The sequence below is a fragment of the Electrona antarctica genome, assembly GCF_951216825.1.
Source record: "Electrona antarctica genome assembly, chromosome: 13".
Taxonomy (NCBI): domain Eukaryota; kingdom Metazoa; phylum Chordata; class Actinopteri; order Myctophiformes; family Myctophidae; genus Electrona; species Electrona antarctica.
This window is the reverse complement of record NC_136794.1, coordinates 36,517,310-36,545,159: the sequence shown is the minus strand read 5'-3', so window position 1 is coordinate 36,545,159 and position 27,850 is coordinate 36,517,310. Positions and strand designations below refer to the sequence as shown.

The window sequence follows — 27,850 nt, the reverse complement described above, 5'->3', positions numbered from 1 at the left end:
GCCCACCCTAGAGTCGGGTTCTGCTTGACGTTTCTTCGTTCGGTCGCAATATTGCTTGCTCTGGGTGGGATCTCTGTCGGTTTTCTGCTCTATGTGTAAAGTGTCTTGAGAACGAAAATACATCACTTGGATGCACCTAGGACGTATCCTTGCGGCTCGAATGGCCCTCCTAAAGGCTTCCTCCTCATGGAGGATGCAGGCTGGGGCGCCAACCCATACTGCCCCTGGGGTGCCGTCTACATTCCGGCTGTCACCCATCTCTCCGGTGGTCACCAGACTATACCTGGTTAAGACAACTTGTTGTGATTTGACACTTTAAAATTGAATTGAATTGAATTGAATTGAATTGAATTGAATTGAATTGAATTGAATTGAATTGAATTGGCAGATATGTGTTTTCCAAATATATATTTAGATTATCATGAGAACCATGGCTTCCATTATCACATTGCAACTTGTCTATATAGAAGTGTCTATTTGTACGTCTCTAAATGTTTTGATGAATTGAACATGGTGGACCCTGTTGCAAACAAGTGTAATGCTTAATTGGGTCGTCCACTCACAGTTAACAGCCTTTGTATTGAGTTTGTGCTTGAAATGTACTGTAATTCTGCAAACTGTTAATACAATTTTCAATCAATCAATCAATCAGGAAAGCTGGATTCCCCATCTCACTGGTGGACATGGTCTCTGAACTGCCCACAGCCCTCCTATGAGACACATAACGAGTAGAAAGGAATTGTGGCATTTTATCATTAACTTTAGTGAGGAACAATTATATGAAGATAGGTTGAAAAGTGGTGAAGTTGTTTAATGTTTATTTATTTATTTGTTTCATAAATGAATTCCCTACTTCGTTGTACAATCACTAAAGTTGTGAAAATAGCTGATTTACAAACTCACAATGTGTGAGAGCTTGCATTTAAAGGTTTAAAAGGGAAAGTGGTTAAGTGTATGTTTTATAAATATTTAACCTTAATGAAAATTATTAAGAGCTTGTGACTAAATAATAACTACAGTGATAATTTTGTCTGCCCGACAGTGACAATATAGGCTACTGCATGCCTTCTTTTCATCAATGACATAAATACATTCATTTTGATTTCCACTCATCTCTCGACAGCCGCCCATGGTGAGTCACTGTTCATTTCCGGTGGCATTTCTCTTTGTGGTATTTTATCAAACAAGATCATTCATTTTAACCAGATCTGCCCGTGCATGAATGACAGATACTTGATACTGTGCCGTGCAAGGGTGGGATAACACCAGTATCCCATCCCACCCAGTATAGTACAGTATAACACCAAAATGGGGGGATATGGTTTTAATGCAACAGGATCTCATGTCAAAGCCACCTCAATGTTTAATCTCTCACCTCACCTCACCTATCCCGTAATCCCGGAGGGTCGTTGGGGCACCACAGACGATCTGTTGACCAGCTCTCTCCATCCCTCTCTGTCCTCGGCAGCTCTCATTGCCTCACTGAGTTCATTCTCCGATGTTATCTTCCACAAATAATCAGTATTTCATATTTGAAGTTAAAATATCTGACATGCTGTTACTGTGACTATTATAATTATAATTATTTGGATAACGTTAGGCACAGTTATTTAGGTTGAGGTTAGGCAGGGTTATTTTTGGTTGAGGTTAGGTAGTTTTCTTTTGGTTAGGGTTAGGCAGAGTTCTGAAGGCTGGACACTTATTGTGGTTGGTGTTAGGTATGGTTCTTTTGTTTAAGGTAGAGGTTAAGCATGTTTGTTTCAGGGTAGAGTTTAATAAACTGCTAGTTTTTACTCCGGAATGACCATGTACTGTAGGCTACACATGGGAGCCGGAGATACAATATTACTGCAGACGCGTCAAAACTTTACTTTGACATTAAACATTTTGCCTACACAATTTCTGTGTAGGCAAAATAAACAAAAACATGACCTCCTTAGGGCTACGGTGGAGCTACAGTAGGCGATTGCAGTTCTACTGAGTAGCTCCCAGGCGTGAATGAAAACACATGAAGCATGAAGCCACTGATAAAGTGCTATGTGCACTCAGCAAAACCATCCACCAGATATAGGATGAAACGAAGAGGCAGGGAGAACACGGTAAAATCCTCAGTCATCATTTAACTCTGCATGGGAGAACTTCAATGAACCCTTACGGGTCGCATTTGGTTCCATTTGTACCCTCTCGGAATTACAAGTCGATATTCAACACTGCTGTTGCTCAGCTGCCTCTGGTTCCTCAGGACTTGCGCTTTAATTAGTGTAGTCCGAGGCAACTGCATGGAGACGATACGAAGTACCTTAAAAGCCCCATGTCAATTATAAAAGACTCTTCCCCCACGGGCCAGCTCGGTTTGAGGTAATTAACACAGGGTCATTCAGACACAAGCCGCATTTTACTTAAAAGGACTGGCGTCCATCTCTCAAGGGCTTGCTCGGCCAGGCCGATGATCTTCTATCTATGCAGTGATTATGAGAGAATTTAAATATTTTTGACTGTCTGGCGCTGTGTGAATTTGCATCAATGTGAACCTCACAATCCCTATGCTATTGTGTCATCCAATCAAAAGACTATGGACGACACAATGGGGATTGTGCGTGCGTGCATGAGAGAGAGAGGGGGGGGGGTGGTCGGGGGCACAGTGGAGAGCGTAATTTATTGACTTCATTAGTCATTTTGCTGGAGCCTGCCTATCTGTGACAGGTGCATGATGGGAGAGTCCCTCTGGGCCCTTTTCTCCTTTTCAACCCAAAGGCAGAAAATAGAATCAGAGAGACTTCATCATTTAGAGTTATGGATTGTTGGATGTCCTGTACATGTTGATAAGAATAACACGTTATGAATTGTTTTGACAAACTGCTTCCTAATGACACCAATGAAATAACGATCAGATTTGTGTACATCAGCTGTCTCTTAGAGCAACACTTGAGGGTGACAAAGAATTGTTTTTTTCAGTTCTGACTTCTGGCAGGCATTGGTTTTTCATTTGCTAGTCCTCAAATATCATTGGAACTTAAAACACTGACTATAAGAAATGCAGGGTCATAGGAATGATGGTGAAAAATGTCCCAGCCCTCATCCTCTCACCCTCATATGTGTTATTTGTTTTCTGCCCGTCTCCCACTGGATTGAAATGCTCGTCGCTTTTTGGCAGCAGAGAGGAGTTATTATTTCCAGCTTACCAAGAGATTACTCTAGTGTCGCTGAACCGGATCTTGCCACTGGATATGTTGTTTGATGTAATAAAAGAAAGCCCTGTAAACATACCTGGGGCGGCGGTGGCTCAGGGGTAGAGTTGCCAGATGGCAACCGCAAGGTCGCCAGTTCGAACCCGGGCTCCCCCAGAGTTAGTGTCGAAGTGTCCTTGAGCAAGACACTGAACCCCAAATTGCTCCTGATGTGCTGGTTGGTACCTTGCATGGTTTCTGCTGCCATCGGTGTATGAATGTGTGTGTGAATGGGTGAATGTAATGCACAATCTATGTAAAGTGCCTTGGATAAAGGATCAATAATGTTGCTCATGTTTATATTATGTATGTGTGTGGAATGTCTGTGTTAAAAGAAATAAACATAACAGTTTAAGTTCAAATTTTATTCTGACCCCTCCATGAAAAGGCCTAGTTGTCCTGACACCTTATCCATCATTTATACATTATGGATAATTAGTGTGGACTTAAACTGTTATTCGTCTATAGTACTGGAAATGCATACTGTATTTTAACGTTTGGGTCCCAGGGAGACACCACATTTCTCGCCCGGGTCTTAAGATGGAAAAGTTTGGGAACCTTAGTTCTCCACCATCATTACAGTCCACAGAAGCATGGTACAGTACAGTTAAGTGTTGTGCCTATATATATGCTTGAGCCCAGCTTTCTGCAATCCACAGCCACTAAGTCTCAACAACTTGACTTGGGATTTATTCCAAAGTGGTGAAGTTATGCGGTTCTCTGTGCCTTGCTTACTGTACATCGCTATCCCCTGGTGGTGCATACAGTATGCTGCAATCCCCCTTCAGGTGTTTCAACAGGCAGCTCTGCTTACTATGCAGTCAAGCCCATTCTTGTTACAGACCCATCTGTCCGTGCCTGATCCCCATGAAAATGAAAAGTATATCTTGGCACGTGGAAATACTGCCTGCATTGTGCATTGAGTGCATGCCTCTTTCTTCAATATAGCATGCATTTCTGGACCACATAGCGACAACAGTGCAGCCACAGTTGGTGTGAACACAAACAAAACTAGTTCTATGAACTGAACAGCTGTTGCAACCAACCCCATTCATGAATTGTCCAAGCATGTGTCATCCTTAAGCCCAAACCACACCAATGGGTGGCCATACAACTCCTTGCAACCAAACGGTTGCGAGTATATGCATTGGGGACCCATTGATGTGGTTTGGGCCATTGAATTGAACCAGTTGAAACACGTGGGTCGACGTGGGTCGACGTGGGTCGACGTGCAACAGGACATATCAGACCGCTGTGACTAACGCTAAAATTGTCTCGTCCCGTCTCAACCCTTTGGTGTGGTTTGGGCTTACATTTCATGGCACCGACCCACTACAATTCAGAGGCAACTATTGTACTTTTTACTCTCCACTACATGTATTTGAAAACTTTTGTTACTATTTACTTTGTAGATTTTGATTATTATTACAAAACATACAGTAACCACTTCAGCCACATATAATGTACTTAATTACTTTCCACCACTGTTTAAATCAATCAATCAATCAATCAATCAATCAATCAATCAATCAATGTTGTCATTTTACACACTCACAAAGTGTGAGTAAAATTGTTATGTATGCGAGATCTTAACATTGCAGTTAAAGGAAAAATAAATGGGGAAGAGAGAATGGACTATAGAGGAAGAAATGGGGAAGAGAGAATGGACTATAGAGGAAGGAGCACATCAAATGCATAAAGAACAAACGCTGCCAGCTGGTCTATACAGTCAAAGAGTGTCACGTGCATCCACATGACACTCTTTGACCATGACTCACATTAAACACTTAAGCCCTAATTCAAAAATAGCAAGTGGTTGTGGTTGACTATTAAAATATGAAGAGTCTGGAAATAGTGAATCATTTCATACCCTAAAAACGTGTGCCATGGTCTGATTGAATTTAGCAAAAAAACAAAAGTAAGGGGGAAAAAGAGTGGGCGTCAATTTATGCAAAAGGAAGATGAAGAGTGATGGTTGGAAAGTCATGTGCCACACAGTCCACACTGCAGTGTGTTCATATACTGTTGTAGTACAGTGGTTTTCAACCTTTTTCATGTCAAGATCCATTATTTACTGGTCATTTGAGCCACGGACCACCATTTGATGAAATTTACCATCTCAGACCCACAACTAAAGTATATTTTGTTATCGTTGGATAAGATTTTGTCCACAATTCCATGCTGTGTTGATGTAGTACCATAGGAGAGTTAACAGACAAACGTTGATCAAAATAGCAATTATTGTACATTATCTAATTGTGTAGACTTCTTGTAAATTAACAGTAATTCAGAAGTTTAACGTTCAAGATGAACCCATAAGGATCCATTTGGTTAGAAACTTTCCATCATTTAGCTGGTGACCACCTGGAACCCCCTCAATGACCAATGGTGTTCCCCAGACCACTGGTTGAAAACCACTGCTGTAGTAGCCACATGATAACATACTGCACGTGCACAAGGACAAAGACTCAGTTATAATACGAACAATAGCACTGTTGTAGGCCGGATGACACTGTACAGTCCATCTATCAGCCTCATATACGCTGTTGATAGTCTGCACATATTCATCCATTAGGTGTTATGTGCTTATCCCCAACGGTTTTAGCCAACAACCCCCTGTCTGTCTGTCTGTCTGTCTGTCTGTCTGTCTGTCTGTCTGTCTGTCCCAATTGCATTAAGCCGGTAAATGAAATCGCTGCATCCTTTTTCAGTGAATCATTACTCAACTGGAAGACGTGATAATCTCCATGTCTAATTTCTGTGGGGGATTGCATTATTTTTCTATTGATCATCTTCACTCCAATGGCTTTCTATAAATCACGTTGTGTCCAAAGACCTAAGCTGAGGTATCAGTGTGATTAACATACTGTATAGCCAGGCTCGGCTGAAATTGGCTCACCTCACATCTTAAATAAAAGCGAAAAATAAATAAATGAAAATTGAAAATTCCCAAAGCCATGGACCCCAACCTTTCTTTCTTTTTGCTTTTGTAATAGTATAACAAACATTACAGATACTTTAGTTGTCACTGTACACTACAGTGTACAATACTTATGCTGCACGCCTACCTAACATTGCTGATATTTGCACATCATTGAAAACAATGTATTTAATACTCCAGCTTGTCAGTCTCAAGTGCTACATGGCCGGGTCACATGACCGCGCTGCTCTACACATCTCTGGCTTAATTTATAAGAATAGAATACATCATCATTTAGCAGTTATTATTATATGTTTTCTGACAACAATCTGAATTTGCAAAGTAAGAAATAAAGAAAATAATTGTGTAGAAAGTGCAATTTGGCATATATTTGCCTGTAGATAAAGTATGCAAAAATTGAAATACCCAATTAAAGTAAAAGTGCCCCCATTGCACTTAATTACAGTAAAGTAAATTGTATTTTTAGTTATTTATTTTCACCACAAGAAACCAAAGCTTTCTTCATTTAGTATTCAGTTTGAATTTGTTTAATTCTTTAATACGGTGTCAAATCACAGTCTTGTTTTGTTTTCTCTCTTTCTTTCTATTTCATTCTTGAACAATGCCGCTCAACCGTGAAAAGGTTCAGTTGCTCCTTACATGGAAACAGATGTTGCTGGACTGTGTTTTGTGATCATGAGTCAACAAATAAGTTAATATTGTTTCTGTGAATGCACCAGTGGATTATTGCATGAAAACATTAGCTGTTATTGAACAGGCTGTTTTAGAGATCTTGCTGTGGGCCCTATTACATCCATTAATCATTTTATGGAATTCTTGTCTTCAGTGTGGTTCCTTAATAGTTTTTTTTAGTCAGTACAGTATAAGTAATCCTTCTGTACTGTACATGGCACAGGAAAAGCAAAAATATATATTGAACAAGTTTGTTAAACCCAGTGTGGTGATGTCAAATATTCACCCTGCATGCAATACAATACACAATTGTGTTGACATATCCCTCCATCTACCAGCATGCACTCTGTGTGTGTGTGTGTGTGTGTGTGTGTGTGTGTGTGTGTGTGTGTGTGTGTGTGTGTGTGTGTGTGTGTGTGTGTGTGTGTGTGTGTGTGTGTGTGTGTGTGTGTGTGTGTGTGTGTGTGTGTGTGTGTGTGTGTGTGTGTGTGTGTGTGTGCGTGCGTGCGTGCGTGCGTGCGTGCGTGCGTGCGTGCGTGCGTGCGTGCGTGCGTGCGTGCGTGCATGTGAGTGACTTGACACAAATTGAAGCAGATTAGAACGGTCTCTAAAATGCAACCTATTCTGCTTATATTGCATTTGACCCATTTTGGACTGGTGTCATATTTTCTTTCTTACCATTGCTACAACAAAGAAAAAAATCACACCTGTGTGAAGTGAGCGGTGCAACTATACATTTATTGTTATAGTTACTGTACTGTACTGTACTGTACTGTGCTGTGCTGTACTGTACTGTACTGTACTGTACTGTACTGTACTGTACTGTACTGTACTGTACTGTACTGTACTGTACTGTACTGTGCTCTGTACTGTATTGTAGTGTACTGTACTGTGATTATTTTTGGAAAAACATTTTGAAACATCCAGACCCCCATGAACGTGGCCAGGGTGCCTGGCGAGCCTCCCCGTGTCCGAAGCGGTGGAGAAATGACAGAGTTAACGTGTGGGTAGACTGGGGTCCACCTATGCTTTCTATGGCATAGGCAGCTCCCGGCAGGATCCGCCGGGAGAATCTAAACGCAGCTGCGCGACATGAGACTAATTAATTCGAGCGACAGATAGAGAGAGGAGTGTGTGTGTGTGTACGTGTGTGCGTCAATTTAACAAAGGTGCAGACGATCAGAAATCAGCAGAGAGTGATCGAAATTTGCGCTACTGTATGCCGAATTGAAGTGGACTCTGCAAGCCTTTTTGTTCTACCTGGAAATAAAAACGTCTGGGTATCCGAGGCTACCGTGTGGGAGGGGGGGGGGGGGGGGGGGGGGGGGAGGCTGACCGGCCCGGCCCCCTGGGCGCGCTCCTGGGGGTCTGGATGTTCCGGGGACCCCCACACAGTAATTCTGTCATTTCTCGACCGTTTCGGACGTGGGGCGGCTCGCTGGAAACGGACCGGCACCCTGGGCGCGTTCCTGCGGGTCTGGAAGTTCCGGGGACCCCCACACGGAGTTGCACCACTTTTTTTCACATTATTTGAAATAGGGCTCAAGTGATTAATACATAATGGATTTTTGTACATTTGGGTTCTGGGGAGACACAAAACCTCTATTTGGTGAAAAAGTTTAGGAACCCAGCTGTTCTCTATGTGCAAGAATTGGACTTAGAACAAGCAGACAACGTACACGTGCTGGCTGGAAAACTGGAAAAAATGGGTGCCTTCTCAAATCTCAGTTTTCTTTGTCCTACTTTTTACTTTCACCCTGCACACATGATCAGATATTCATAACTTGGAACAGAATTAAGAAACTTAATTGAGGCACAAAGCCTTTGTACTTCCATCTCTGCATGAGTCGGAATCCCCTTCAGCTTCTTTGCTCGACATTAGATTAGTACCTAAATCCATATTAATCAGATTTCATTTCACTTCAATGTAGGCTATGTGTGCAATACAACCGACCCAGAAATGAAGAAATTAAATTGACTTTCAAGAAGGTAAGGCCAGAAGCAATAACAGTTTAGTACAAATAAAACTAAATTGCCTCAGTTATTAGGAAAATGTTCTTTAGATGAATGAGTTAGTTCACATGTTCTAAACTTATATTTAGGAACATTTAGAAATGGCGAAATGGTGTAATTCTAAGAAAAAACAAACTGACCCATATGGGTCTGTTTGGTTTTCTTTTGGTCCGTCTTTTGCCTTCTGATAAATTCCACTAGGTGAAATGATAGCCTCTTGTGTCCACTTCCTCTGGTCAAGGTAGTAATAATATTAAAAAAACAAAACAAAAAAACAAAACAAAAATCATCTTTTACTTTCTCTCATAACAACCTAAAACATGAACCTTGGTTGAAAAAAATAAGGTTGTCCTGTAAAGCCCTGGGGGACCCCGGTTAACTGTAGGGCTTAAGTGGTGTTCATGTAGTTTAGTTAAGTATAAGCAACCACTAGCTTGCACTTTGCCTGAGGTGAGACACTTCTCGTATTTTGTGTTTCTGTGTGTGTCCGTGCGTGTGTGTTTGTGTGTATGTGTGTGGGTTCATGCATCCGTGTGTCTCTACATGCATGAGTGTGTGCATGGGCAGCGGCAGCAATCAAAAAATAAATGTGATTGGCACAGTCAGCCAGCACTATGGTGGGCAAATAGAACACTTTGAGCCATAATCACTGCACTGTTTTAGGTCAGAGCGCACTGCATATTATTCACCATAGCCCCAAGCACTCAGCCACAATAACAGAGATTACATTGACACACACGATGAAGTACGCCAGGTGTTTGCAATTCAGTAATGGTGTGTGCGCGCGTGTGCAAGCATGTGTTTGTGTGTGTGTGTGTGTGTGTGTGTGTGTACCATACCACAGCCAGCAGGTGTTGCAGTAGTGATTCAAGAGCGACGTACTGCGTCATCACCATCTTGCCTGCCTTCCATGCCTGCATGCAGTGGTAGAAAAAGTAGTCACATTTTGTACTGCAATATAGAAATACTTAAAGGCTTAGTGAAATAAAAAATACGTTTTTCACATCTGTGGTCATCATATGGGCATACCTAACAATGAAAGTCCATAAAACATTGTTTTGAATTACTTCCTGAAAACGAAAACGTGAGTGATGACGCGTAGAGATACACATCGATAAAAGCCAATAAAAATGAAGCTCACCAGTTTGTTTCCCATGCTTCACTACTCCTCCTCCACAGCTGGTTTTGATTAAAGAACTACTCCGTTTTTATTCTCATTCAAGATGACATCCAGACAGTGTATTACTTGTTTTAAACTTAATCATCACGCTAAAATATGTAGGCCTATATAGGTTGTGTACAGGTTAGAAATAATCCGCTGGCTTTTTTTAATGTCTCCCTTTCACTTTGAGACCCCATAGCCTGGAGGGATGCAACGCTCTGATTGGTTCCGAAACTTCAGAGCCAGCGTTTCCAGCTAAAACTTCAAAATAAAATGTCCACCATTTCCGTTGCCCTACACCTTTAAAAATGTATACTATTAATGCAAAATGTCTCATTTCATCACGACGCATTGTGATCTTGTAGATCGGCTATTTTCAAATTGCTATGACCATATATGGTGGCGTGACTTGTCACAAAGCGTGACGGACTGACAGCCATATATGGTGGCGTGACGTCGTCACTGACCGGTTTTGCAGGTTTTCATAGTTATCTGCGACCTAGGGTCGCAATAATTTGTGTCTAGTACCCCACGTTGACAACCACTTGACCAAAAATGAATGAATCAACCATTCATCTGAACTAAGGCAATTTAATTTCAGTCCAAGCTAACTGGCCCAGCCCCATTTATTGATACCAAATAGGTGTCATCATTAGTAGGTGACATGTTTATGGCTCTTATTCCAACATATGGGCAAAGAATGGTGGCTTTGAAAAAGTAAACTTGTTCCTATAGTATAGCTCCTCATTACTCAACTCTGGTAGAGAGGGAAGGCTGGAGGAGAGAGAGAGAGAGAAATGTGAACTTTTGGAGACCCGTTTAAGCACTGGACTTATATGTAGATGTTTAAGAATCATTTATTATAAAGCAGGGATATAAATGGTAGTACGAATTCAAGCCAGACTTGGGGGCAGAATGTAGGATACTTGCTCTTGGTGCAGTAATAGAGAGACAGAGAGAGAGAGAGAGAGAGAGTGTGTGTGTGTGTGTGTGTGTGTGTGTGTGTGTGTGTGTGTGTGTGTGCGTGCGTGCGCAGCCGTGCACGTGCGTGTGTGCGTGCGTGCGTTTCAGAGCAGATTAGCTTTGCACACTGCTCACAAAACAGTCCCATAAATATGGAATCTAACTTGATTTCATCATATCATCCATTAACTTCCACAGAGCGTTATTGGCAATCCTCCCCTTAGAGGGGCTGCATTTGCGATATCAGTCTTTCAACCGAGGAATATCGGGGTCGCCAGGACACAGGAAATTCCATTTGTGCTTTGAAGCAGATTATGACCGTGCATGGCCTTCTGTTCCACTGCAGAGGTTGCTGGCCAAAGTGTGAACTTGAGTTCACCCATGTAGGAAAAGTGAATAATTGTACTGCATGATTAGCCTCACAGAAACACAGGAACATTCGATCTTGTCCATTGATTCTTGTCCACCGCATATACAGGTATTTGTACATTCACACTCATTTAATACACTAGAATCCTCAGTGGTATTTTAAATTAAAATCAAACTCCTAAAGGCCTATTCATCCAGTTTAGGTGATAAGGTGACCATAGATAGTTGGGAAAACTATCACGCCACGCCGCAGTGATAAGCGACTCACCGCTCACCCGAACACATATCTCTGTTCTTACTAACCTCCATGGTGGTCACCTTAAAGGACTACTTCACCACTTTTCAACCTATCTTCATATAATAGGTCCTCACTAATAATCATGAAAAAACGGCGCAATTTTTTTCTACTCGGTCTGTGTCTCATAGGAGGGCTGTGGGCAGTTCAGAAACCGTCTTCCAGTGACATCATCGATGGGGAATACAAGCTAATAGAAACTGCAGGCTTTCTAGTCCTGAAAAGTTGCAATGCGAAAATGGAAGCCATCGTTCTCACGATAATGAAAATCTAAACATTTTTGTAAACTGAACTGCCCACAGCCCTCCTATGAGACACAGACTGAGTAGAAAAGAATCATGCCATTTTATCATGATTAGTGAGGACCTATTATATGAAGATAGGTTGAAAAGTGGTGAAGTGGTCCTTTAACACCTAAAACTGGAGTATGAATGGGCATTAAGAGTGTACAAATAGAACCACATGGACTCTTAAGGGTACATTTTGTTACGTACACACATTTATTTACCTCTGACGAGCAGACAACGTACGCATTTCGGCCTGGTCGACCTTCCTCAGCGTTGTCAACAATGTTGAGGAAGGCTGACCTGGCCGAAACGCGTAGGTTGTCTGCTCGTCAGAGGTAAATAAATCATGTGAAAAGGACATATATTGTAAATGGTAAATGGTGCATTTATATAGCGCCTTTATCCAAGGTGCTTTGCATAGATTGTGCATTACATTCACCCATTCACACACACATTCATACACCGATTGCGGCGGAAGCCATGCAAGGTACCAACCAGCACATCAGGAGCAATTTTGGGGTTCAGTGTCTTGCCCAAGGACACTTCGACATGTAGACAGGAGGAGCCGGGATTCGAACCGCCGACCCATGGATCATTGGACGACCTGCTCTACCTCTTGAGCCACAGTCGCCCCATTGTGTGCTGGCATTTTCTTCATTTTATCAAGTATCATGGAGCCTTGCACCTAGAAGCATTGCTTCTCTAACCTGGAGTGTTGCGTGTTGTCTGCTTCAGCAGTACTATCTTCTCAGAGAACTGGTATCCTGCCTCTGGCTATAGAACGTCGCAGTCCCGCTCCCTACCATGGCCCAGGAAATGAATCCCAATGCATTTTTCCCATAGACATTTCAAAAAGTATTTATTTAAAGACGGTTACGCCGCGGACAAAGCCAACTCGAGTCGTGACAACTCATGACAACACAAACAATATTTTGGACCAAACAAATAATTACAAAGAAGAAAAACAACAAAAAAAGTGTTGTAACCTGCCGCTTTTTTTCTTCTTTCTAATTATTTGTTCGGCCCAAAAAATTTTGTTTGTTGTCATTATTTGTCACGACTCGAGTTGGCTTTGTCCGCGGCGTAAACGTCTTTAAATAAATACTTTCTGAAATGTCTATGAGGAAAATGAACGGAGAATCATTTCCTGGGCCATGGTAGGGGGCGGGACTGCGACGCTCTATTGAGGTAGGTCGGTTTTCAGCGGTGCCAGAAGATAATACGTTATGTAATTTATGTGACCTTAATGACGTTGAAAATTAATTTCATTTTATGTTTTATTGTTCCCTGTATGATGATCTAAGGGTTCCATTATTTGAGCCAATGCAACAACAAGGGAGGGTGGTACCCTCACAAAAAACATGCAGTAATCCTGGTCTCTAAACTGCCTCCCCCTGGCCAGCCGGGGTGCCTGATGGAGGGGAAAGGAACTGGTTGGAATAACGTGTTCCTTCCACGCGCTACATCCAACCAGGGAAACTCCCCCCTGTCAGGTGTAAAGGAGCAACTTGGACACTCAGGCATGAAGGAAGCATGACCCCCCATATATGGGGACTAGGTTGGCGGAGGGTGTGATAGAGCCCAGGATCACATTAGATAATTGACACAGGGGTGAAAAATGGGTTACAAAATCGTGGGATAATTTTTTTTTATTTTTTTGAACAAAAAGCCTCAAATCATGAATGGAGCGTGCAATTTACGTGAAATCTTTCATAGACTTTCCTACTAGACTGAGGAATATATCCCACCCTTTTCACATTGGCCTGTTATAGCGAACAACAAACATTTTGCAAACATTTCTGGAACAAAATGCTTCAAATCATCCAATTGCCATCCAAGGCGTAAGAAGAAATGTCACCCTTTTCACATTGGCCTATTATAGCGCCACCAGGAGGCCACAACCTGACCTGCCCTGGTGGAGACCTCGGGGCGAGGGGCACTTTTTCTAGTTCATTCATAAATTAATTTAAAGATCCAGTGCCGATATCTAGGGCCATCAGTATTTTATTTTATTTATTGTGTTTGGTTCTTGATTCTAACTCTAACCTGCACATCTCCTGTCACTGTGTTTCAAATTCTCACCACTACTGCTTCCTGGATTTCCCTCTGGGGGTCAATAAAGGTTTATCTTACCTTATGTTATCTTACAAAATGCATAACCACCAACACCTGTGAGATGCTCTTGTTTCTCTACTGATTTGTTGCTTTATACTGAAAGCCAAATACATTATGCCCCCCCTGGAGGAAGTCCCACCCACCCCCCAACATGTCATAGACTCACACTGCAAATACGATATCATATGAGCCATGAACATCAATGCCCTTGCCCTCAGTGTCAATATTCAGTATTTCAGTGAATGTTTGACGTTGTCTAAACACACTGTACTTTGTTGAACAACGAAAATAATAGCTCGTCTACAATGTCCCACGGTGTCACTTATTTGAAATTCTTCTAAAGTCTCAAGGAATGCAACCGGCAGCTAAACTTTAGCTGAGCTTTAGCTGAGTCTAACATTCTTTAGCTGGTAAAGTATGTTATGAATCTGTCATGGCTGACGTAGTGCTGATGGACTGACTGACTCATTTATTTGAACAACCGTATGTACAATATCCGCATCAGAACTAATGACCTGACCTTTATGATGTATTGCAACTTGCAAGATATTCTATGTAAACCACTCCTTATTTGCCAAAGGAAGACGCCTTTGTGCACCACCCTGCTGCTTCATGCCCACACTTCCACATATTGATTCCAAAGAGTAGCCCATAGCTGTGACTAATTTAAGGCTGGGTGAAATGGATATCTAATATCACAATATATATATATATATATATATATATTGTGATATTAGATATTCATTTATATATATATATATATATATATATATATATATATATATATATATATATATATGTTTTTACCATATACCTCGATAATATGTTATTGTGACAATTACAAAACATACATTAACCACTTCAGGCCAATTTAAACTTTGGCTATTTGAAAATAGCTGATCTGAGCGTGTATCAGTAGATAATAGATCTGCTATTTTCACAAGTTTTTTTTTTTTATACATTTGAAACCTGTGAAATGGGTCATTCTGTAATGGGTACTTTTACTTTTGGTAAACTTTTCATTCTGGACTTTTCATTCTGGTCACAGAATATTTCTACATTGCAGTATTTTTTTAAAGTGAGTGCATGCTGGAAGTCATTCCTACTCTCTCCTGCCTTTCCTGTCTCTCTGATCACTGTCACTATTTAAAAATAACATAAATGCAGAATAAAATATCTTTAAAAAGGCATGCTTTGTCTCATCAAAGGCAACAGTGGATGTCAGCTCGGAAAAGTGTCACTTCAACAGCACGTTTCACCGTTTTAGCGCTCCTGCAGCTGCCTTTGCTTCAAATTTTTAAGTCTTCCTTCACTTTCTCCTCCGTAGATCTGCTATTTTGGGCAATGTTTTTAATATAATTTGATTAATTATTAATAATCAAAATCTTCAAAGTAACAGTTAAAGTATAAGGTATCAACAAATGGAAATACTCAATTAAAGTAAAACTCCCATTACATTGTACTCAGAGTACAAGAAATACAAAGGTAAGAAATAACAATAAGAAGCACCATCAGTAACAGCATACAACACAACTTTCCTGCACTACGCCCGGGCAGCGCACCCCCGGCTCCTCCGCCTTCCCGTCTCTAATTCCATTAAAATTGCAATATCTATCTATATCTATCAATATCTATGCAATATCTATAGAAATATACTGTGTAGCGAATATTAGGTGGGGGGGGGGGGTGCTGCCCGGGCTAGTGTAGGAACGACTGCTTCGCATCCCGCCAATAACAAAAGAAAGTGTCAGTGACAAACTGTTCAATGCAATCTGTGCAATGCAAAGAAAAATGACAGTGTCAACAGTGCAAACAGTACAATAACCATAGCCTAAAGCAGTGGTTTTCAACCCTTTTCATATCACGGTCCATTATTTATTCAACATTTGAGCCACAGACCACCATTTGATGAGATTTAGCCTCTCAGACCCAAAATAGTATTTTTATCGTTGGATAAGATTTTGTCCACAATTCCATGCTGTAGGCCCGTTTTTCCTCCCAGATTTGATCGATATTTGCCAGCGGCATATCGATTATTTATCGCGGGAGGAAGTATCGATATATATCACAATATCACGATATTTCAGCACACCCCTAATATATATATATTGCTGTGGATTGTAAACCTGTCCAAACTACAAAACTATGACTTTTCAAGGGGAAAAAGAACATGCTTTCTGATGAAACCAATGTAGTTAGTCAAGCTCTTGTTAATACTTTTTGTGATAACCCACAGACAGACTTTCTACCTGGTGTCCCCATTTTGGACATGTCATATTTGCAACCAGGGGTTTACCTTTCAGCTCATGTCTTATGCCTCATTTCCCAAAAATTAAACAAGCACATTACCAGACCACCACGGATGGGGAATGGACTTGTGGCCCAGAGGTAAACAAGTGTAACACAGGTTGTTACTGGCACCGAGTTGGACAGCTAGACTAGTCGTAAACACGTAAACATTAGCTCACTGTGTGTGTGTGTGTGTGTGTGTGTGTGTGTGTGTGTGTGTGTGTGTGTGTGTGTGTGTGTGTGTGTGTGTGTGTGTGTGTGTGTGTGTGTGTGTGTGTGTGTGTGTGTGTGTGTGTGTGTGTGTGTGACTGTGTGTGTGTGGTGAAAATGCCGGAAATAGCAAAAATCTCCAAACAACAATTAAGCTCATGTTGTGAGCTTGATATGATAGATAAGCTATTTTTGCTACTTTTGAGTGACAATGTCATACGATGTAGTCTAAAATACAGCATTACATTGTGAAAATAAAGGTATGGAGATACAAGGTTTCTGCCTGTGATGATATACACTTGGATGCTTTGCATGCTGTTCAAATAAAGTTTGGGTAAAGTTGCTACTGGCAAAATAAATTTGACCATATTACAGAACACTCTGCTTAGTGAATGACTGTATTTCACTGGACAATTTCACATGGCATGCATTCCAAATATAGAGGTTAATATGTCCAGACGCAGACAGACCAGCATTTCCATAGTGAAGCTCAATTATGTGTCACCAACGCGAGGACAGATGAAGCGAGATGGTTTCAGATCTCCTTCAAAGTCCACAATTCAAGTGTGAATTTCCAGAATGAAAGAGACACTTTGATGAGTTTCTGCCAAAAGGCTCGACTGGTAATGGTGCTCCGGAAGAAATTCTTTCATCCCAGTGCGACAAATTGCCTGAGATTAAAGTGTCGAAGCTGTGCTGAGGGGCCTGAAAAGACGCAATCATGGTCAGGTCTTGTCACAGTTCATCAGCTCCCAATTGTGGGGTCATATTGTAACGTCCCAGGCTATTAGTGGCTGGGAAGATTTCACATTGTTCAGCGCTAGCTACTGTGTTGTCCTTATAGTATCTTGTTATCATATGCTATGGGAAAGCGTTGGGAGAATGATAGATATTATGTGTTGTGTCATTCATATTATGGGTTGAATATGAGTCACGTGGACCCCTTTCCCTTTGGGGTATTTTTGCCACTGTACAATTTCACATGCATTCAATTTGTCTTCTGTATTTACCCACTCTAACTATTCGCCCAGGGAACAGTTATCGGTTATGTGTCTTGCTTGGGCACACTTCCACAAATTGAATGGCCACACTGAAGGGGAACTTCTGACTCCCCAACAGCCTCTCTACCCATTCAGCTAAGGCTGTCCCCGATCTGTGAGTGATGATTCATGCAAGCTGTTGCCGCAACAAAAGAGTGTTCCTATACAAATGGTGTTGTCATGTCTCCTCCTTTTAATGAGCAAACCACTAACCATTAAGTTGGTGTCCCGCAGAATTAACTGGAAGTGACAGCAGAACGAAGAACGTCCTGTGCTTTCCGAGGAGATGAGAGGTTAGGGACAGAAAGTACACCACTGTGAGGGCGCCCGAGCAAAGGTACAACAAGCTCATGCCACTGAACGCTACCTCGAAGAAGAGACAAACATGGTCTGGAAAAAAGTCTCCAGGGGATGCTCATCACCAGGTAGCGGCACTGGGTTATACTGTACAATTGAAGACTCCAACCTTGCTCTAGATCGGGGTGCATACGTTGGTCCGACACACGCGTGGCCGGTTAAGACGGCCACCGAGGGGAAACACTGAGGGGCATAGACATGGTGGCCGAAAGTAGGTACTGCAGCTCGAGCGACACTGGGCCATATAGGCATGAACGTGCGAGCCAATACACAACAGCGGCAGTGCTCGTTCATGACTCACTCGCACTCGCACACGCACAGTGCTCGTTCATGTTTTCGGCCCAGCGCGTTCACGTATGCCCCAAAACGCACCCAGAATGCACTATGTTCCAACCCGGAAGAAGGGGTGAAATCCGGTGACGTCTTATATATAAGTCTATGCCGGTTTTAACCGGCCACATACGTGGCCGGTTAAGACACATGCGTGGCCGGTTATGACTTAACCCGTGGCTCCGACATATGTGGCCGGTTAAGACTCACCCTTGGCTTCTGTGTGCGGTTAGGTTTCTGGGTTAAGGACTTGTTCGTAGGTTGAACCAAAGACATGCACCCAGGCTTATACTCAAAGCTCCTGGCATCGTCAACCGAGTTTGGGTTATGCCAGTCCAGAGTCCTGGCTGTGTGTCAGGTGGGGTAGCGTGTGGTTAGGGGTGATGACACCACATCTAACTGCACGCTATCAAACCTGAGGGTTCCTATAGCTCATACGCCAATGCAGAACCCAAGCTCGGTTGACGATACCAGCAGCTTTGAGTAGTAAGCATGGGTCCCTGTCGTCAGGCTTCAATGATGGCATGCTATCCAGAGGAGGTCTCGAGCTGCCTTGCTTTATGATGGAAAGAAACCTCTCTTCTTTGGGCACGTTATCCAGGTGCAGGACGTAGCTGGACTCAATGGCTGGACAGACATCGACAGTGTCATTTATATGCATGTAACGAAAGAAGTGGTGCTGCAGGCCGAGAGACCTGGGCCATGTTCAAACAAAGTGTCACACATTTGACAGCTCTGGTTGCCTTGCTGCTTTCATCCTATAGCTCTGGTCCATATTTAAGGCCTTAAGGAAAGTCTACCGGTACTTTACCTAGTGGACGCACTCTGAGAACACATATAAAATGCACTTTTTGGGATTTTTTTTCCCCACCAGTTACTCCACTGCGCCCTCTACAAATATTTTCAATAGAAAATCCCATTGACAAGATTTTTCCTTCCGGTGAAATATTTTCATTTCTGGATGCATTTTATCCATGTGGCCTGGGGCTCAGAGTGCCTCTACTAGGGAAAAGGCTTTTGAGAGTAACATATCCTTAAGACCATACTATTATAGGCATATATGGACCAGAGCTACTTTCATCCCAAGTTGCCCCAGATGGTCCATGTAGGGACAGACGTCAAATCAGGATCTGTGTGATTTTTCTACTGGTAGAACCCCTGAGTACCACAGATGAAAAACAGTCTAAGTCCAAATTTCATTCTGACCCCTCCACGAAAAGGCCTCGTTGTCCTGACCCCTTATCTATCATTTATACATTATGGATAAATAGTGTGGACTTAGACTGTTTTTCGTCTGTGGCATTATGTGTTGTATTGTGGCAGCGGTGGCCGAACGGATTGCGGAGAGGTCTTGATACCGGAAGGTCGCCAGTTCGAATCAGAGGTCCGACACGTTAAAATTACCACCGCTGAAGTGCCCTTGAACAAGGCATTGAACCACTACGATGAAATGTTCTATGAGCAGGGCCTGGCTGGAAACAAGTTCTTGAGCTTAGCCCAGATACCCTGGGTAAATATAGTTTTCATTTAATTTAATTTGCATTATGCTGTGCCATGTTATGCACAGAACATGTGCTAATGGAGTCAGTGACACAAGTGTTGCAATTAAGCTCTCCCTCTCCCATCCCCTTTCATGTGGATTAAGTTTATAGGCTACGTGATAAGTTTTTCGAGCTGTTTGCCTGCATATTAAGCCGGTCATTACAATATAAAATATAGGTAGGCTTGATTAAAATAAATATGACACTGTAAAATAGCTCGAACCAGTGCTGGTTATTTAGTTAGGACCCACGACAGTGGTGTTCGATACGAACTTAACCGGGATGTGGAAACCTCCAAGGAAAAGCTCTATAATTTGCTTGGCCAGATATTCCGTCCTATCCAACTGACTCAGGCCAAAGATATTAGAAGATATTCTGCTCCCTTAAGTCTCTGACTGTAATCCTTTTATACTTTTTAGTTATATGTGTGTCATAATGACAATGCTATCCAATCGCATATGACGATGACACACGTGTACATCCCTATATGGGGTTCCCACATCAATCCGATGTCAGCATTGGATATTTCCATTATCTCCACATATGGGCCATAAATCATCATCATATGTGGAGATCCAAGTGACAGCCTTTTATCCCCATATATGGAGATCCATTTGAGAGCCTTCGCAACAGCCACCCCCAGATTTCCCATGGAAATATGTAAAATATCAAGAAGGCTTGAACAGTTCGCCCATTGCAAGCGTACCTGGCCCTTGGGCCACCCCATCGAAAGCGTACCTGACCCTTGGGCCACCCCATCGAAGGCGTACCTGGCTCTTCGAGCCACCGCATCAAGAGCGTACCTGGCCCTTGGGCCACCCCATCGAAGGCGTACCTGACTCTTCGAGCCACCGCATCAAGATCGTACCTGGCCCTTGGGCCACCCCATCGAAGGCGTACCTGGCTCTTCGAGCCACTGCATCAAGAGCGTACCTGGCCCTTAGGGTGCTACTACCGTACCATGCATGATGACTGTTCGTCTCCGGTTATGCTCATGGTCATTTCTGCAAGAGTGACCGTCCAGCCTCCTTGCTGGACTACTTCGGTCCCTATGAACCTGGACTTCTGGTCTGTCAGCTTGCACTTTCATCTCGATATCCTATCGGTGAACAAAGCCTCTGCCGTCCTCCGACTGCTCCAACATCTATGGGAAGGTTGATATAGCTCCGATGCCCTTGCATCATCATGCTGTCCAGACAATGCTCTCATGATATCCACCAGAGCGTTCCGCTTCCGTCCTCCGACTGCTCCAACATCTATGGGAGGGTTGATATAGCTCCGATGCCCTTGCATCATCATGCTGTTCAGACAATGCTCTCATGATATCGCCACATTGCCACCCCCAGATTTCCCATGGAAATCTGTACCATATCTAGAAGGCTTGAACAGTGGACCCCTCAGGCCACCCCAATACAAGCATACGGAGGCTTGAACAGCAAACGTCAGCCATTCAGGCCACCCCATTGAGGGCATCCAAGCGTCTCGCCAGACCTTCACCAACTGTGTCTTCCTGGTGAACGAGACCCTCGTCGGATGTTGTATCTTGCTGGTGAACGAGACCCTCGTCGGATGTTGTATCTTCCTGGTGAACGAGACCCTCGTCGGGTGTTGTATCTTGCTGGTGAACGAGACCCTCGTCGGATGCTTGTGTCTTCCTGGTGAGCTGGATCCTCGTTGGATGCTGTGTCTTCCTGGTGAGCTGGACCCTCGTCGGATGCTGTGCTGTGTCTTCCTGGTGAGCTGGACCCTCGTTGGATGCTGTGTCTTCCTGGTGAGCTGGACCCTCGTCGGATGCTGTGTCTTCCTGGTGAGCTGGACCCTCGTCGGATGCTGTGTCTTCCTGGTGAGCTGGACCCTCGTCGGATGCTGTGTCTTCCTGGTGAGCTGGACCCTCTTCTCTCTTGCTGCTTCTTCCTGCTCCTCGTCGGCTGCTGCTTCTTCCTGCTCCTCGTCGGCTGCTGCATCTTCCTGCTCCTCGTCGGCTGCTGCATCTTCCTGCTCCTCGTCGGCTGCTGTATCTTCCTGCTCCTCATCGGCTACTGCATCTTCCTGCTTCTCGTCGGCTGCTGCATCTTCCTGCTCCTCGTCGGCTGCTGTATCTTCCTGCTCCTCGTCGCCTGCTGCATCTTCCTGCTCATCGTCGGCTGCTGTATCTTCCTGCTCCTCGTCGGCTGCTGCATCTTCCTGCTCCTCGTCGGCTGCTGTATCTTCCTGCTCCTCGTCGGCTGCTGTATCTTCCTGCTCCTCGTCGGCTGCTGTATCTTCCTGCTCCTCTTCGACTGCTGTATCTTCTGCTCCTCGGTAGATTCCGCCATTGGTGGTATATCCATCGTAGTCTTGATGTCCGAGCCTGCTCTGCTGTCCCAAGAATCGATTCCCATGCCGTTTTGAAGATGAACTCTCCTGTCCTACGCCGGGTCCTTCAATCTCTGCTGGACATGGAAATCCCACAACGTCGGGTCCCTGGCATCCAACCAACTGATGCCCAGAACCTCCGGAGCCCACCTGCTCCGAAGGCGAAGTGTGTCCCACCACTTCGGATCCCTGGCATCTAACCAACTGATGTCCAGAACCTCCGGAGCCCACCTGCTCCGAAGGCGAAGTGTGTCCCACCACTTCGGGTCCCCGGCATCTAACCAACTGATGTCCAGAACCTCCGGAGCCCACCTGCTCCGAAGGCGAAGTGTGTCCCACCACTTCGGATTCCTGGCATCTAACCAACCGATGTCCAGAACCTCGAAGTGTGTCCCACCACTTCGGGTCCCCGGCATCTCTAAAAGATATCCAAGGTATATGGGTTGTAAGGCCAGACACCTTGGCTAGCATGCCAAAGGTAATAAAAGCTATCCAAGGTATATGGGTTGTAAGGCCAGACACCTTGGCTAGCATGCCAAAGGTAATAAAAGCTATCCAAGGTATATGGGTTGTAAGGCCAGACACCTTGGCTAGCATGCCAAAGGTAATAAAAGCTATCCAAGGTATATGGGTTGTAAGGCCAGACACCTTGGCTAGCATGCCAAAGGTAATAAAAGCTATCCAAGGTATATGGGTTGTAAGGCCAGACACCTTGGCTAGCATGCGTTGACAACGTCCAGAGCCCGTAGGCCCTGGGCCCAAATGATGATTGTTGAAGCGCACCTGCTCCACAAGCTATACCACCTGGTATTGTAGCCTCCTGGCTCCTGGGGAATCCGTCCCACCACCATCCTCTAAGGCCTCCGACATCCTGTTACTGCCGTACGCCCTAATCCGTTCTCGAATGGACCATGTAAAATAGCTCGAACCAGTGCTGGTTATTTAGTTAGGACCCACGACAGTGGTGTTCGATACGAACTTAACCGGGATGTGGAAACCTCCAAGGAAAAGCTCTATAATTTGCTTGGCCAGATATTCCGTCCTATCCAACTGACTCAGGCCAAAGATATTAGAAGATATTCTGCTCCCTTAAGTCTCTGACTGTAATCCTTTTATACTTTTTAGTTATATGTGTGTCATAATGACAATGCTATCCAATCGCATATGACGATGACACACGTGTACATCCCTATATGGGGTTCCCACATCAATCCGATGTCAGCATTGGATATTTCCATTATCTCCACATATGGGCCATAAATCATCATCATATGTGGAGATCCAAGTGACAGCCTTTTATCCCCATATATGGAGATCCATTTGAGAGCCTTCGCAACAGACACATTTAGAGAAATGTAAACTGACTAATGATAATATAGGCTACAGTTGAGTAAGACATAGTTGTGATTCTTGTGAAATTATTATAGGCTAATCATTGTACTCATTAAAGGTCCCCGCCTTAATTTTCGTCGGAATTTCATTCCGTGGTGTAGCCTAGGCTAGCAGTAACATCCCCTAGGGCTTATCAGCCGGAAGTGCGCGCGCGCGCCCGCCACACACGCAACTTCAGCCCTTGTACATAAGTTGATGAAGTTTTCCTCCAACTTTACATTCACTTTGGCTCAGCCTTCTCAAGTTCTCCTTGGTTCTCACTCACTCAGCATGACAACCAAGTGGTGGATTTCGTGCGCCCTTTCGCTCCTCGCCTGTGTCTCCCTCGTTGTCTCTACAAATGAAGGTAAGGTGACTGATAGAAGTGGCATTCCTCTGCGTTCGAGTCATTATTATGTCCACGAGATGAGGTCGTCGTGTTGTGTAATAGCAAAATAAACTGTATATTTTGGTCTTGAAATCTGTGCGTAATTGCAGGGGTCGCCAAGGCAATACTCACGTTGTGGATCTGACCGAACTGTTTCATTGAGAGGCATTTTACCGCAGTGCTATAACCTGTGATTTGTTTGTAGGCTATGTTTACTGGTTGTTTAACATCGACATAACTATGGGGTTCCCTTGCGTCTTAGTTATTATTTATTGGCTGTGCAACATGAACACACACTGCTGTAGTTAATGCCATGTGTATAGCCTACTTCAACATAAACTGTAAGCAAGTTAAGCAACATTAGGCTATGTGGTGTGTAGCCTAAACACTGTCAGTGTTTACAAACCACATTTAATGTTACTTAACGCAGCAACGCACGCACAGTTATTAAGCATATAGGACTATTCATATGACTAAATAAATAGTCTAGTCATCAATGAATGTCAGAAATGTTCATCATTCTGTTTCAACAAAGACCCTATGAGGCCTATAACCAAAGTCATATCATTCACATTATTAAGCACACAGTCACATTATTGTTTTGGTCCAGTATGGTAGAGTGGCGCTGTTGTTGACAGGGCAGTCGGACCTTGTTAGTGTTGGTGAGGTGAGAGTCAGACACAGCTAGATGCCTCAGGGCTAAAGTCCAGATGGCTCACAGTCACAGACAGTGTACATAAGGCCATAGCTTTAACACCCCCCCCACCCTGGGATCCCCTACTACTGTCTGTGTCACTGGTATCTCAAAGGTGGTAATAGGGCCACTGGGGAGAGCGGGTGTCAGCATGTCACAGTCACAGACTCAACAAGCAGTGAAAGTTGCGAGTTGGCAAGTCAAGCACAATACAAAACTGACACCCACCCAGCACCCATTATATGCTTTCTCGTTCCCTGCTTCACTTTGTCCATTTGTAAAAGCAATCGCTGATTATAACTTCACTAAATGAAACCCATGGATAAGTGTGGAAAGAACAGAGCTTTCATTCCAGACATGTTAAGTCACACGCTATTTGAAGGAAAAAGGGAGGGAGTTTTTTGTGACACTGGCCAAAGCAGTCCCCAAGGTGCTGTGAGCAAGAGGACAATAGGAGTGTGCAATAATAACATCTGCTGATCAATCTTATTCTGTTATTATGTGTGTGTGTGTGTGGTGCCTCTGTCTGAAACAGTCTGAACTATCTGTTATCTGTGTCCCCCAGCACGGAGCCTTGACATAATTAAAACACTATTTGGGAGGTGGAATTTGTTAAGCCCTTGGACGGTAGCCCAGGAAGGTTTGGAGACGTGTTGTAGTAGCCTACGACGTGCGTGTTTTAAAGCGCTGCATAGTACTGTAGTTGACTTGGATGTGCATTCCTACAGTCAAGGAATTTGACTTGGTTCGTTGATTTCTTAGTTCACACACAATACAGTAACAACAACAAAAAGTTTTAAGAAGAAAAGTGTTGATAGTTGTAACATACCGATAATGCCACAGCCGCACTATCATAACATTATCATCTAATGTCTTTTTAAGTTGCTTGATTCAAGTTTTGTGTGTCTGTCCATATCAGGATGTATGGAAAAAGAGATGATTCTATGTTGAAGTTTAATTGAAATTGCCATATTTGGTATTGACTATTATGCATGTCGAAGCATTTATTAACACAATTTGCATTTTAATTGCATATAGTTGCCCCTAGCTAGTGGATCATTATTATTGATGTTTTTCTTCGCAGGCAACACAAGGTCAAAGCTATGACCTTAACGTGCAAGGAGTAATAGGAAAGTAGAAATATCAGCAATATCATGGGAAGCATTATTTATTTATTTTCTTATCACAATTAAATGTTTCATCCTCTACACATTTTAGGAAGTAACAGTAGTAGCTAGATGCACAGGACAAGAGCACTTGATGGTACTACTGTCATTATATGGTATCCCTATAACTAGGTTTGTTGATGGGAATTAAAACATCATTTGGTAATTGCATGGTGCACTTACAATGGAAAACAGTGAACATCTGTTTAATTGCTGGGCTTCTGCTAGAATCTAAACTAAACATTAGCATCACTGGTCCTCATAATTGTCTCGCAAAGAAGTGCACTGCATGTGTCTCATTAATTTGTGGGGAAATTTAATTAGATACGCGCAGTGTTTGAAGTGGTCCCATTATACAGTGTGTGGCAACCTTGGGCCATAGACAAGAGAGGGACTTGCCAGCTTACATAATTAGCTTTTGCAATAAAGAGTGCACTTCACAAAAGTGATCGCCCACCCCGTTGAGAAACTCCGGCAGTCTGCAGTGTGTATATCACAGCAGAAAACACCTCGAATTGTATTTATGTAAGCACCTTTAGTGTCCCACTGACTCCCGATTTTTGGTTCCGATGCCAACCACCACTATTTTGTAAAAAGAAAAGAAAAGAAAAGAAAACACAAATAACTTTTTGAAAGATTTAAAGAACAATTGTTGATTTACAAGCTCACAACAAGCTTGTAGATATTAAGCTATTTTTAACATCTTTGAATGCTTTTGCAAAACACACACACACACACGCATGCACGCACGCACACACACACACACACGCGCACGCACACACACGCACACACGCATGCGTGCACATACAGTACAGAGTACACAGAGGACGCAATTAAGCAGCCCTGAATAAAGCAGCATTGTTTGTCATCATGAATGTTTTAAATGAAGACAGGTTACATGTTCTTAAATAGATTCGTGCTGTTGTAAGTTTTTACATTAAATATTAATGTTTGGGAAGGGAGTATGTGCACGTCAGAAGTGTAACTTGTTTGTGTGTGGATCTGTAACAATTTGTCCCTTTTCACTTCAGTGCTAATCAGTGCCTCCCTTAACATTGCAATCTTTTGTTACTCGTCTCCCAGCTCCCTGATTATTTGTACAAGTCAGTAATGTAATAAGATGAATGTCTATATGACATTATTCAGGTCTCATCTCTGCCCATCCCCATTATCGATTTCAAACATGTTTTGCAGTGCCCAGTCAGTTACCAAGGCTACAGTTATGCCACAGTTGTGACAATTGAAACGCAGAACAGTGTGTAAAGTAGTAGCCTATGTTTCACTAGAGTAAACCTTTGAGATTGAGACTGATATATTTAAAGTTGCATTGTTCTTTAAGTGAGCTATTACCAAACTACTGTAATCTCATTTACGTTTTTGCTTTCAAGACTCGAGCCAAGTCTAGACGATTCCAAGTCAATGATTTTTCAGAATTTTGTTTTTGTGAGTCTGATCATTTTCGCAACCTTAGCGTCCCTATTCTGGGGGTGAACATTCGGCAAAAAAATATTTGTATTATTTGTTTTACCAGTAATTTCATGAAGAAATCAAAGAAAAATCTAATAAATTCCATAAATTAGAGAACAAAATGTTTAAGCAGTAGTGAAAATAGCCAATCTACAAGCTCACAATGAGGCACGAAGCGACACGTTTTGAGCTTGTAGATCTGCTATTTTCACTAGTTTGGGTCCAGGGGAGACGTCAAAGTTCTCTTTTGGGTCACAGGCTAAAAGTTTAGGAACCACTGCTCTAGAGTCTAGATAGTACTTAAGTAAATCTGCTTATAGTTACTTTCCACCACTGCTCATTACCATAGATCCCGGTGGTGAAGCTTTGAATTCTGCTGGAGCCTCCAGCTACCTTCCGTAGCACCTGATATCATGCATGGCTTTGTTGTCTCGCTCTCTGGTGCCCGCTGTCCTAACAGAATAACAAACGGTATACAGCGTACCGTCTCCCTACTAAATTCATGAATAAATAAATGGATAAATAAATGGATGATGAATTCAGCTACAGGCAACTTGATAGTATACTTCTCTGTGGCATTATTGACTGGGAACTTTTG

At 43.0% G+C, this 27,850-nt stretch overlaps 1 protein-coding gene across 3 annotated transcripts in view; it reads left to right on the top strand.

Moving 5' to 3' along the window:
- tfpia (tissue factor pathway inhibitor a) overlaps positions 1 to 27,850 on the top strand; it is an 83,760-nt gene that overhangs the window by 5,735 nt on the left and 50,175 nt on the right. Inside the window, exon 1 of one of the 3 annotated variants that reach the window (XM_079518593.1) lies at positions 23,778 to 23,904. The exons of 1 other annotated variant lie outside the window; for it this stretch is intronic. In XM_079518593.1, coding sequence (XP_079374719.1) covers positions 23,829 to 23,904 — 76 coding nt within the window. In that variant the 5' untranslated portion in view covers positions 23,778 to 23,828. Of the gene's footprint in view, positions 1 to 23,777; positions 23,923 to 27,850 lie in introns of those variants that run through there. One more of the 3 variants, XM_079518592.1, reaches the window with a different exon arrangement.